We start from the raw sequence: 13,649 nt of genomic DNA on the forward strand, positions 1-13,649 counted from the left end.
GAACTCTACTATAGCAGGTAAAATGCAGCAATACAGGATAGAGTTCATATTGGCCATATAAAAGTATTTTTGTAGGAAGACTGATAAATCATGTCATCACATCATTTTTGATCTTATAGTGTCAATGATTTCTTTTTAAAAGACGGCACAGAACCCCATCAAATGGGAACTGTTTTTAAACATATTTAATTCCAGGGGAGCCATGGTGAAATACACAGTTGAAGTCTTCACAGGTGATGCTTTCACTGCTGGGAACGCCAAAGCAGTCTTCATCAAGCTCATTGGTACAAAGGGTAGCAGTGAACCGCAAATCCTTGATCCCTTTACAGGTATGCCAGGCTGTTCAGTAAGTTTTTTTGCATTTTATTACAATCTATTCTTTTGTACCATTACATTATACAAACCGGATTCCAAAAAAGTTGGGACACTAAACAAATTGTGAATAAAAATTGAATGCAATGATGTGGAGATGGCAAATGTCAATATTTTATTCGTAATAGAACATAGATGAAAGATCAAAAGTTTAATCTGAGTAAATGTAACATTTTAAAGGAAAAATATGTTGAATCAAAATTTCACAGTGTCAACAAATCCCAAAAAAGTTGGGACAAGTAGCAATAAGTGGCTGGAAAAAGGAAATTGAGCATATAACTAATAGCTGGAAGACCAATTAACACTAATTAGCTCAATTGACAAAATGATTGGGTATAAAAAGAGCTTCTCAGAGTGTCAGTGTCTCTCAGAAGCCAAGATGGTAAGAGGATCACCAATTCCACCATTGTTGTGCAGAAAGATGCAAGCAATACCAGAATGGTGTTACCCAGCGTAAAATAGCAAAGACTTTTAAGTTATCATCATCAACCATGCATAACATCATCAAAAGATTCAGAGAATCTGGAACAATCGCTGTGCGTAAGGGTCAAGGCCGTAAAACTCTACTGGATGCTCGTGATCTCCAGGCCCTTAAACGTCACTGCACCTCAAACAGGAATGCCACTGTCAAGGAAATAACTCAGGAATACTTCCAGAAAGCATTGTCAGTGAACACAATCCACCGTGCCATACGCCATTGCCAGCTGAAACTCTACAGTGCAAAGAGGAAGCCATTTCTAAGCAAGCTCCACAAGCTCAGACGTTTGCACTGGGCCAGGGGTCATTTAAAATGGAGTGTGGCAAAATGGAAGACTGTGCTGTGGTCAGATGAGTCACGATTTGAAGTTCTTTATGGAACACTGGGACGCCATGTTATCCGGACCAGAGAGGACAAGGATAACCCAAGTTGTTATCAACGCTCCGTTCAGAATCCTGCATCACTGATTGGATGGGGTTGCATGAGTGCTTGTGGCATGGGCAGCTTGCATGTCTGGAAATGCACCATTAATGCAGAGAACTATGTTCAGGTTCTAGAACAACATATGCTCCCATCTAGACTCCATCTCTTTCAGGGAAGACCAACAAGATAATGCCAGACCACATTCTGCAGCAATCACAACATCATGGCTACGTAGGTGAAGGATCCGGTTACTGAAATGGCCAGCCTGCAGTCCAGATCTTTCACCTATAGAGAACATTTGGCGCATCATAAAGAGGAAGGTGCGACAAAGAAGGCCCAAGACGATTGAACAGTTAGAGGCCTGTATTAGACTTGAATGGGAGAGCATTCCTATTTCTAAACTTGAGAAACTGGTCTCCTCTGTCCCCAGACGTCTGTTGAGTGTTGTAAGAAGAAGGGGGGATGCCACACAGTGGTGAAAATGGCCTTGTCCCAACTTTTTTGGGATTTGTTGATGCCATTAAATTTTGAAACAACATATTTTTCCCTTAAATTGATACATTCTCTCAGTTTAAACTTTTGATCTCATTTGTGTTTTATTCTGAATAAAATATTGATATTTGCCATCTCCACATCATTGCATTCAGTTTTTATTCACAATTTGTTTAGTGTCCCAACTTTTTTGGAATCCGGTTTGTATTTAGTGATTGGATTCACAAAACTCTTCTCACCTTTTAAAGAATATTCTTAAACACCTTTAACTTAGCCTGGCACTCATCTTAAACTGTGCATTAAGGGAAGCTTCTGAGGTCTTTTGATGTATATTTAACATCATAAATAAAGGTATTTTGTGGTTGGATATCAATTAGTACTGAAGCACTATCATGTAATTCTACCCAAAAAACTACCATTACTGTGGCAAAGTATTAGAACAGGAGTAGTTGTAATTTGTTACTTTCCACCTCTACAAAAATGACTACTAATTTTTGTAGAAGCAGTCTGCATGCTAGGTGCTTGGTTTTATTCACCTGTGACCATGGAAGTGATTGGAACACCTGAATTCAATTATTTGGATGGGTGAGAGAATATTTTTGGAAATTTAGTGTAGCTTTAGGGAGCTACTCCAAGAGTGATGCCTAAGCTGTCAGTACTTCTAGTTTCAGTGTATTAAATAAACAGCTTTAAAAACTTGCTGTCTAACAGAAGTAATAAAAATGCTGCCTTATTGAACTTGAACATTCTGCCACTTAGAAAAAAAACTCATTTATTACTTAAAAGTAATTTGATCATTTTGGTACCTCTATAAATAAAAATATTATTAAATAATATTATCATATACATTTCATATCATATATATTTTGATGAGTTTTTGTCTTCTCACACTAAATTTACATCAATTGAAGGTGATGTAAGAGTGAAATTAAGCTAATTAACCACAAGAACATTTCTTCTTGACCTTGTTTACTCACCTTTACCAAGGCTGCTGACAATAATGGAATTGGATGTATATGTTTAATTTCAAAATTAGTGAAAAATCGGATTTAATTGGATTTATTCATTTTCCCATTTTCTGTGTAGCTAAGCTAAGCCACAAGGACACAGAGGAGATAACCATTCAACACCACCGACGTGAAGATGAGGACTTCATGTGAGTGACATCCCTCCAAAATCAGTCTAACCAGTCTGACGTGATGTGTTTTCCTCTTGCCACATGTTGGAAGTTTGATTTAGTTTTGCACCGGGGCTTTGTGGCTAATGCAGCAAATAAGTTATGGAACCCTACAGCCACCAGCTTAGCACTGTGCAGACTGTATACCTACGCACATGAAAAACAGTATAAGAGAAGAACAAAATACAGAGAAAACATAATTAAATAGACAAAATAAAATAAAAAATTCTAAAAAATAATATCACACTGATCACACTGAGTTCTCAAAATGCTTGTCTTTAAGCAGTTACGACTCATCTCCTACATCTGAACTTCCAGTTTTTCTTAAAAGAATTTCTTCTTTCTCTGTTTTACTCTGTCTACAGGTAGTAACGCACTGTGTGGATGTTTCAATGGCTCATGTTTGAATTACCATGTTTGCAGCTTATCATGAATTATCGTTAAAACATCTGCTCAAAGTTACTCTCACTTTTGGTTTTTGTACACTTCGCATGTGAAATATAAGTGACTTTTCTGTAAGAGTAAACAGGTGCACACTAGAGCCAGCTGCAGGAGCTATATTTTAGCTTGCATTTTGCACTAACCCTAGTAAATCTGCCCCCCAAGTGTCCAATCCTGGCAGTTCTTCGTTGATGCAGAACACATTATTTATTTTTCCCTAAAAATTATGCGGTTTTGTGGGGATAGTGCAAAACCCTTTTTCTTCCAGCTCCTGTTGGGTTTAATCTCCTTCTTAATTTCTGAGCATTGCAAAAATATTTTGTACTTTGTGAATTTAACTGTGTTGTTTTGTGGTTTTACCATCAGAAGCAGAAGATTCATTTAAAGCAAAACAGTATGTTCTCCTTGGTGAAAGCTAAAAGTAGGCATGGTCTGTGACCTCTATCATATACATTTACAACAGTGTGATTGTGTGCGCTGTGTGTCTTGCAGATGGAGTGTGTATGACTCTGAAATGCCTCACATTGTACAGGTGAACTCAGCAAGCGGTTTGCCTTATGAGATTAGATTCTCCTTCACGAAGGAAAAGGAGTTTCAGCACTCACTGTTAAACACGTAGGTTCCACCTTGTAGCTGTAACTGAATGAATGTACTGGTGGTTCAAGAAACACTGGATGACCGACACGTTCTTTGGCTACCAGTTTCTGAATGGCTCGAATCCCATGATGATCAAGCGTTGCTCAAAGCTGCCCAAGAACCTTCCAGTCGCTAATGACATGGTCAAGTCTGCTTTACCAAAAGAGCTCTTTGGAAAAAGAAATGGAGGTACAGTGTGAAAAAACAGTTCTTTGAGTGATTCGCCACTTATTACATGTGTACCTTTTTCTGATTTCCCTTTAAATGCTCAATCAGAAGGGAAATATCTTCCTGTGTGACTATGCAAGACTAGATGGAATCGTGGGAAATGTGATAGATGGGAATCAGCAGTATCTGGCCACCCCTCTTTGTTTACTCTTCAGCAATCCTCAGGGCAAATTGCTGCCCATCGCCATCCAGGTAAGACCTCAGACCTCAGCTGAAGACACTGTTTGCTGTTGTCTTCAACTGCAAATAGACATAAGCAAGGATTAACCTCTTAAACCAGCCAGGACCTGCCAGGGGTCCAGAGCTTCCTTCCTCACTGGGAATTGTAGAGTTTAAACCTTTTCACTAAGTTGAATAAAAGCAAACTTTCTTTCTCTTAGCTGAAGCAGAAGCCTGAGGCGCAGAACCCCATTTTCCTCTCCACTGACTCCAAGCATGACTCGCTTTTGGCAAAGCTCTTTATGAGAAACACAGAATTTAACGAACATGAGCTGAACTTCCATCTGCTATGCACTCACATGTTGGCTGAGGTCTTTACCATGGCAACCCTGTGGGCCCTGCCCTCTTAAAGGTCGACACTTTATTCCAGTTTACCTAGAAGCACAGGAAAGCTTTGATGCACATACAGAAAAGAGAACTACTTAAGATCAACAAGGACAACTTTGAAGAGCACAAATCTTTCTTGATTAGGAAATAATTGATTTAAACCTGCAATTGCTTAGAATGTACACTTTTACAAAAGATGGTTCTTCAAGGATTCTTTAGTAAAGGCAATGGTTCTCTTTAGACCCATGAGTTCTATGTAGAACCATTTTATGCTTAAAGGATTTTGTGCATGGTAAAATTGTTATTTAGATTGATGGAGAATGTACTCTTTATAGACCCTTCTTGAAAATAGTTTTGTCTACCCTTCTTGGTGCTATATTGAACCACATGCAATACATTCTCCATCAGTCTGAAGAGCTATTTCACAATGCAAAGAACCATTTAAGGATGAAATGGTTCCATATAGACCTAATGGTTCTAAATAGACCTGTTGCCTTTACAAAAGATCTCTTGAAGAACCATCTTTTTAAAGGATTCTTAAATTCTCACCTCTTCACAAAGAGGCATTTGCTCCAGTTGGCACCAGTGGTCTGAAAGTAGATTTCTACCAAGAGCCCACAGATTTAAATGAAATACTTTTGTTGTCCCCTCTGTGTTAGAGCTTTTCTTTTTTTCTTTATTTTGAGAAGCATGAGTAATTAGCATTTTAATATATTTTTTGCACACCTGTGAGGTAAAAATACTCCACCCCATAATTTACTCCAGACTCTTAAAGAAATACTACAGAGCCGAATAAAAGCCAGTTAGAACCAAATAGCATTGCGACAATGAGATTCTGTACATTGTACCTCATTCAAAAGTACTCAAGAAAACATGCACTGTTGTATGGTATTCCTTTTCTTGAGCATTTTAATAATAATAATAATAATACATTTTATTTGACGACACCTTTCTGACACTCAAGGTCACCTTACATAAAATGAGACAATAATAATAGTAAATAAACAGTAAAACAATAAAACACAGTAAAAAACCAAGAGATAACACTCAAAGTATAAAATAAAATAAAATAAATGAAAATAAAATAAAAATGGATAAAATGAATAAAACAGAGTGATTGGAGTTAGGAGTTATATGCAGATCTAAAGAGATATGTTTTGAGACCCGACTTGAAATGTAAAATAGAGTCAGAGTTCCTTAAGTCAGGAGGTAGAGCATTCCATAGCCCGGGGGCAGAGGTACTAAAGGCCCTACCTCCCATGGTGCTAAGGCGTATAGTGGGTACAGACAGGTGGATAGAGGCAGATGATCTCAGTGAATGTGAATGTGAAGTGAGATTAATAAGGTCAGAAATATACGGAGGGGCGAGGTTATGAGTTGCTTTGAAAGTAAGGAGTAATATTTTGTATTGTATGCGTCGAGTAACCGGGAGCCAGTGCAGCTGATGCAAAACAGGAGTGATGTGATGGAAAGAAGGAGTTCTTGTAATGATACGTGCAGCAGAGTTCTGAACCATTTGAAGTTTGTGTAGTGATTTTAGGGGGAGGCCAAAAAGGAGAGAATTATAGTAATCCAGGCGTGACGTAACAAGACTATGAACCAAAATAGCAGTAGTGTCAGAGGAAAGAGAGGGTCGCAAGCGATTCATATTTCTGAGGTGAAAGTAAGCAGATCGAGTGATGTTATTAATGTGGGATTGGAATGACAGGGTACTGTCGAGGATGACATCCAAAATTTTTTGGGTTCTTGGCGTATGGTATGCTATCAAGGTATGGAATTTTTTAATATCACGTAATATAAAGACATAATTAATGAGCTTGCGAAATGTTGTGTAGTAGTAATAATATAATAATGCAGTTATTTGCTCTTTATCTTGCAGCAATGTTCGCTACACACTCCAAATCAATATCATGGTGAGGAAACAGCTGATGTCAGCTGAAGGAATTTTTTAAGAACTTTATCATTCCAAAAGTATATTTGTGGAAATGCTTATGACTGATGTTAGTCAGCATTCATCACTAACTGGGTTTCTTCAGTGATTTACCTTCTCTTTACATCTTTACCACACAGAGCTGTGCTATAGATCTAAAAGGACTGATTACATTTATGAGAAGAGCGACTGCCAGTCTGACCTATAGCTCTCTGTGTTTGCCGGACAACATCAAGGAGAAATGCCTGGAGAACATTCCTCATTACTACTACAGAGATGATGGCCTCAAGTTGTGGAACATCATTCACAAGTATGATGAAGCTACATTAAATGTAGACTGTAAATATACTAGGCAGTATTTTTATACATGTATGACAATGAAGATTTCTGTGTAAATGGTCAAGCTGTCATATTAACTGTGAACCCTCCAGGTTTGTGATTGGAGTGGTGGCACATTACTACACAGAGCATGATGTCCAGGAGGACTCCGAGCTCCAGACACACCTGATGGAGATTGTAGATCACGGCTTTCTGAAAAATGACACCAGTGGTGTGTGTTGTGATTTTAGTTATTTTGGGACTGGGTTAACAGACACACTGGAAATGACGCTGTAATCATTTTATGTTTCTGTGTAAATTTCATGAAGCAAGTAAACTATTGTCTGTCAGTAATTCTGTTGTCCAGCTGTCTAAAATGTAATTTCCTCCCCCCATTAGGAATCCCCAAGTCTTTCCACACAGTGGCTGATCTTGTCAAGTTTGTCACCATGTTGATCTTCACAGTGTCGGCCCAACATGCTGCAGTCAACAACGGCCAGGTTAGGCAGTATCATTTTGCTTAAAGCAGATTGTGACTTTTCAAAGCTGGACATCAACATTGTTTTCTAACAAAGTGTTTTTTTAAGAGTCAGAATGCATCAGAAGAATCATGGGTACCGATGCCTCTTTAAAAAAAAGTAGGGGGACAACATTTTGATAGATACCCAACTGTCAGCACCAAGATAGTGTATCTAACCTAGCATGTTAGATTAACACTAGGAAGACCATGTCCAGATAACAAACCGTCATTGAGTCCATGTTAAATCATTAACATCAGTGTTGATCTTATTGAATCAATGTTCCTATCTAATGTTGATTTGTAATCACGTTTACACCCTGAATTATATGATAATACCATAAATTATATGATACACCATATGTCAATTTAATTATATTTACTGAGAGTTTAACAGAAATTCAACATAACACCAAGCTACCTTAATCATTTTTTAACCCTTAGAATATCAAAGCCAGAGATGTCCAATTCTGGTCCTGGAGATCTACCACCCTCAGATCCAACATACATCTCTCATCTATAGACTCTAATATTCAGATGCCACAGAAATTCTTCACTACCTGGATCAGGTGTGTTACATTAGGGTTGGAGCTAAACTCTGCAGGGTAGTTGATCTCCAGGACCTGGATTGGGCACCACTGATCATCTCCATCCTGCTTCATCGACAGCAGTGGTCTCCATTCTGGAGATCTCTGCCTTCCCTCAGAGTATAGTTCCAACCACAATGCTGCACCTGCTAATCAGCCTCTTCCCAAGGCCCTGATTGGCTGGATCATATATTTTTCAGTGAAGTAAGGGATGGGAAAGTTCACTGAATACAGGTTGCAAATTCACTCTGCAAGAAAGTTGTTTTCCAGGGCCAGGCTTGGAGACCAGTGATCTACAGCAAGGATGATGTCTTAAAGAGCCAACTGGCCTTAAACAAACAAAACTTTGCATTGGTTTCCTTATTCAGATTTATGGAATAACCAAGTAATAAGAAAATGAACTACTAATAAATAGTCAAATAATTAAACTATCACCAGACAACTGGGTTACTTCACAAGATCTCTTATTTCTTTGGATGCTCTGGCAACCTAAAATTAAGGATTGCAACTGCGAAAAAAATAATAATAGTAATAATAATAATAAAACATTCTGAACGTTACAATTATTTGAACATGGTAAAGACCCATGTGTGGTTGATTTAGAGTGGAGTTTGTGTTTTTTACATTTTGTTTTTAGATTTTCAAAACCTGCAGTAACAATTTAAGTGAACAGCATTATTCAATATTTGACAACTGATGGCCACTTTGACTGTTACCGCGCCACATATCAACAACCTGATTATTTGCCGCTCAGTTCGTTTGCATAAGGTTTGTCCAGAAGGATTATTATTCATTATAGCACTGTATGGCACACTCGTACTGATAAAAGGCAAGTCATTTTGCATGATGCGATGTTAATTTCACATATATGATACTTAAAATTTCAGCACCCCCAGCTTAAAAACCGTCTTCAGTGGTCAGGACCCCCTCAGGACCACTGCAGAGCAGGTATTATTTGAGTGGTGGATCATTCTCAGCACTGCAGAGACACTGGCGTGGTGGTGTGTTTGTGACACTGCTGTGTCTGTTGTGCTGGTATGATGCTCTATGGTGATCCTGAAGAGGTTCTAACCATTGAAGAACAGGATAAAAAGTTGGTCCACCAACACATTTGTGTTTCTTTATGTGTTTCTCTATCTATCAATAATACAGTACACAACCTTTCAATCCCATCTTATCGTGAGATCGTACATGACTTACATATGGAGTTGTGAGTCATCTGCCTCTCTGTGTGTAATTGGTGCCTCAGCTTCTTGTATCAATTTTTGTATTCCACCTTAAATGGTGCAGTAATTAGGCTATATTCATGTGCCTCAGCTTCTTGTTAGAATTTTCTCATTCTACCTTAAATGGTGTAGCAGTTAGGCTAGATTCAGATGAATTAGCTTCTTGTATGAATTTTCACGTTCCACCTTAAACGGTGCAATAGTTAGGCTATATTCATAGGCCTCAGCTTCTTGTTTGAATTTTTCTCATTCTACCTTAAATGGTGCAGAACTTACATTCAGGCACAGGATGGAACTGCTGCAGGTAAAGTTAGAGGTATATTTGATGGAGCAAAATTTGGTAGGTTGCTTTTACCTGAATGTTTCTTACTGCTCTTTGCCATCTCGCATGCTCAATGGTGTGTGGGCCGTCACTGTCTTTGTCTCATGGGGGCAGCGAAACAGAATATGGGGAGGGCCAATGTTTTCACAGGGCGGGACAAACATGCAGGCCAGGCCCGACTGACTGTGAAAACAAAAAACAGAAGGAGCTCAGATTACAACACACACAGAGGGGGTGTGATTTCATTCTGCACTCCACTATATCTTTACATAGAAAATAGTTGTTTGCGTTTAAAATACAGGCCAATTGTTTGGTCTAAAAATATCTTTAAAAGCATCTCTCAGGCTTGTGAGAACTCAACGCAGTTGAACTCAAGTTATATTCAAGTGACTGTTTTCTGATAATAAGCTACTGTATATGAACACTCCAAAAAACAGTGAAAGAAAATTCATGGTATCTGGCTGATCTCTGCTTACAGGTTACACATTTCAGCCCTCAAATAAGATGTGCAAGAAGAAATGAGCACAAAATATGCCGTGATGTGGCCGTAGCATGCAGCTCCATTATTTTACTGTGTCTTTAAAACCCTGTGCCTCACAAACATGCAGTCAACAGGTAGGGCTGAGAACAGTTTGCATGACTAGCTGTAGTCTTATTAAATAGGACAATAATTCCTTCACATTGTGGACACATTATGATCACATCAAGGCACATTCTGTGCTGCACCTGCAAATTTGCTATATACACTAAGGAAACTACTACCAAATAAAAAAACATTAATAGCCTGCAAAGCCTACAGAAGACATTCATGTCAGCTTGAACATGTGCTGCTTAGATAACTGAGAGGTAACATGTTATGAATAAGCCTATCATGTTAATCCAAAAGCTACTGCTCTAATTTTCTAAGCCTAATTAATAGCTATACATAGCTGATATAAGTCAAGAAATCTATCATATTTGGCATGATTAGTTTCCTGTGTTCACATCAATAGAACACATCATGAAGATGAAATAGAGAATTTGTTGCCCTCTATGCACCTGAATAGTATGCAATTAATTGGAGTTTCAGAACTGCCAACCTTCTTAAGAACTCCTAAACCTGTCTCCTCTGTGTTTCTTCCTCTTGCAGTTAGTGAGTTTGCCTGATACCATTAAGAATTGGGACTCTCAGTTCTAGGACAATGTCTGTTGTAAAATATGCTTTCTTAATACAATGAACTGAATGGAACCTAATATGACACAAATCAAAAACCAATAGCTTGCATTAATGCTTTTAAGTGTGTGTTTTCTACTGTGGTCTACTTTGTTCTCCTGCATCATGTTTTCTTGCTCAGGGGGTGCTGAATCATATACACTGTGTTTTTGCCACAGTTGCTTTTCTGTTCACACAGACAATTCTAACCAGACACCATAGGTCACGATCATTATACCACTGCACTGTCCACTGTGGGTCTGATGTATTCCTGGAACACACATGGCCGTGTTGATCAAGGAATGTTAAAAGCCTGTAAATGGAAATGGACTGTCCCATGTATTTGGCATCCACTATCATGCTTTGTTCAGTCTTTGATAATTCACGTCGCCTGGCCATGTGCACGCTGACCAGTGTTCACCCTCGCCCATGACATAACACCTCACAACTTATACAGGTGTGGGAGTTCCCATTTTGTCCCCTGACGAAACGCTACATCACAATCAATTTACATACTGCTATCCCAAGACTTTTGGTACATCAGTGCATAGCACATTATTAATAAGCAGCACATTCTTGCATGATTTTCACATTTTTAATGGACACAACCGTTGTGATATTTTGAAACAATGACATCCTTCAATGTTTTCCTACAGTATCCTCTTGGATTTTACCCGGAGGAGCTCTTAGTCAAGGCCGTGCCCCTTCAGAAGATGGAACAGTTCAGAAAAGATCTGAAAGCTCTCGAGGGTGAAATAGAAGCAAGAAACAAGAATCTTGAGCTTCCGTATGATTACTTCAATCCAGAGAATGTGGATAATAGTGTAGACGTGTAAGAATATGGATAATCAGTCAGATGGCAATGCATAATAAATCTGCTGAAAAGATTCTGATTGCACTCCAAACAGATTTTCCTGTGATTTCATTCTGCTTCTGTCTTCTGCCAAGTAGAGCATATGATATTTTTTAAACACTGCAACTAATTACTAAATTCTAGTGGACATTTAACCTTTGGGGTGGTACATATATTCTGTCTTGTTGCTACTTTTTTCATTAGCAGCTTTAATGGATTTAAGTGGGTTTTCAGTTAAACGTTTATGATAGGACTCTGAATCTAATGTTCTTATCTGACTTCAACAATAAAGTTATATGAATGCATGGAATACAGCCCAAATGCCTTCTTGCTATAAAATAAAGCTAATGGTGGGGAAGCCAGAACTAATATTTTAAATCTCGCCACTTTCATTTTGAATTTAATTATGATGTAAAAGAGACCAACAGGTAAGAGAAATTTCATTAACAGAAAATGAAGTGAGGCACTAAACTGGGTATTATAGAGCCATTTCAAGTGTTTTTGGATGTTGGTGTTGTCTTGTCTAATATGACCTGATTCATAGTAGCACTCTACCAAACCACCAATCAATATGATGATAGCATGGGAAGATATTTACTGTCCCCTACTGTTTAGTTTCACCCAACCTTCCTAGAACTGCCCTATAGAGCCTTACACAGCTGGATCAGTTGTGTTAGGTCAGACAAGTGATGTGGGTTTCATTTCAACTTTTTTGGGGGGGGACACTCCTCATACCACCCACCTCTTGATTAGTGCCTTATCCAAATTATTAACATTAAGGATGCACTATCATAAATGTTATGTTAGAACTATATAGCAATACAATAATTGGAATTACTATAATTATATTGGAGTTGCGTGTTCTCCCTGTGTCTGCGTGGGTTTCCTCTGGGTTCTCCGGTTCCCCCCACAGTCCAAAGACATGCAGTCAGGCCAATTGGACATGGTAAATTGCCCCTAGGTGTGAGTGTGTGAGTGAATGTGTCTGTCTGTCTGTCTGTCCTGCGATGGACTGGTGACCTGTCCAGAGTGTATCCTGCCTTCCACCTGATGACCACTGCGATAGGCTCCAGCACCCCCCACGACACAGAAGGAGAAGTGGCTTAGAAGATGTGTGTGTGTGTATGTGTGTGTGTGTGTGTGTGTGTGTGTGTGTGTAATTATATTCTAAACAGACATATTGCACTATGATATTGCATCATTACAGTGTTGTAAGTCACTTCTTTAAAAACTTCATTAACATTAGCTAGCTATCACTATAGCTATCACTTGGGGGCAGTCGTGGGCTGGAGATTAGGGAACTGGCCCTGTAGCCGGTTTGATCACCAGGGCCGACAGCACATGACTGAGGTGTCCTTGAGCAAGATGCTTAACCCCCAATTGCTCCACAGGTGCTGTGGATAGGGCTGCTCACCACTCTGGGCAAGTGTGCTCACTGACTCCTAGTGTGTGTGTATTCACTAGTGTGTATGTGGTGTTTCACTTCACGGATGGGTTAAATGTTGAGGTGGAATTTCCCAGTTTGTGGGATTAATAAAGTATCACTTAACTAACAAATGAGGCTACAGCGTTAGCCTTTTTTGGGGGGTTAAAGCTTGCAGTAGCAAGTTGGCAGTATCTTATATTATCATAGGCACCCTGCTCACTTAACCTTAGAACAGTAGAAAAGTGAAGTATATTCCTCCCTGTGGGCTGCTGTTGCTATGTGTGAGGAGTTTGTGTACATGTTGCTGTCAGAGCCTCAAGCCTGTCCGGCCTCTCCTCTGCTAACCTTTCACTATTACCTGTAAGAGTCCGCATATCCATCAGCTCTAAGCAGCAAGTAAGAAAGTAAAACTAGGGCGTATGCCACACTCCAGTAACATTATATGTTTTATTAGTTTTTTAAATGACCAGTTTACACATCCTTCT

The 13,649-nt window shown here is 38.9% G+C and overlaps 2 protein-coding genes across 2 annotated transcripts; both read left to right on the plus strand.

The window, feature by feature from the left end:
• Nucleotides 1–202: 202 nt before the first annotated feature.
• LOC119263479 (polyunsaturated fatty acid 5-lipoxygenase-like) lies at nt 203–4,816 on the plus strand. The gene is made up of 6 exons (XM_037538494.1): nt 203–329; nt 2,852–2,921; nt 3,876–3,915; nt 4,049–4,213; nt 4,299–4,439; nt 4,628–4,816. Exons 1-6 carry the CDS (start codon nt 203–205, stop codon nt 4,814–4,816), a joined length of 732 nt encoding a protein of 243 aa, XP_037394391.1.
• Nucleotides 4,817–5,925: 1,109 nt separating this feature from the next.
• On the plus strand, nt 5,926–11,833 carry LOC108441149 (polyunsaturated fatty acid lipoxygenase ALOX8-like). Its single transcript, XM_017720504.2, has 6 exons — nt 5,926–6,562; nt 6,673–6,706; nt 6,864–7,033; nt 7,155–7,273; nt 7,441–7,541; nt 11,542–11,833. The coding sequence occupies exons 1-6, from the start codon at nt 6,552–6,554 to the stop codon at nt 11,719–11,721; spliced, it is 615 nt and encodes a 204-aa protein (XP_017575993.2). The 5' UTR covers nt 5,926–6,551; the 3' UTR covers nt 11,722–11,833.
• The last annotated feature ends 1,816 nt before the right edge of the window (nt 11,834–13,649 follow it).

This window comes from Pygocentrus nattereri, chromosome 5 (genome assembly GCF_015220715.1).
Source record: "Pygocentrus nattereri isolate fPygNat1 chromosome 5, fPygNat1.pri, whole genome shotgun sequence".
Lineage (NCBI taxonomy): Eukaryota > Metazoa > Chordata > Actinopteri > Characiformes > Serrasalmidae > Pygocentrus > Pygocentrus nattereri.

What these genes read in the sequence shown, in the direction of transcription:
- LOC119263479 (XM_037538494.1), top strand. Translation starts at nt 203, where the DNA reads ATGGTGAAATACACAGTTGAAGTCTTCACAGGTGATGCTTTCACTGCT. An exon ending in AATCCTTGATCCCTTTACAG is followed by an intron (nt 330 to 2,851) that starts GTATGCCAGGCT and finishes TTTTCTGTGTAG; the next exon opens with CTAAGCTAAGCCACAAGGAC. An exon ending in TGCTGCCCATCGCCATCCAG is followed by an intron (nt 4,440 to 4,627) that starts GTAAGACCTCAG and finishes TCTTTCTCTTAG; the next exon opens with CTGAAGCAGAAGCCTGAGGC.
- LOC108441149 (XM_017720504.2), top strand. An exon ending in TTGTGGAACATCATTCACAA is followed by an intron (nt 7,034 to 7,154) that starts GTATGATGAAGC and finishes TGAACCCTCCAG; the next exon opens with GTTTGTGATTGGAGTGGTGG. An exon ending in TCTGAAAAATGACACCAGTG is followed by an intron (nt 7,274 to 7,440) that starts GTGTGTGTTGTG and finishes TCCCCCCATTAG; the next exon opens with GAATCCCCAAGTCTTTCCAC.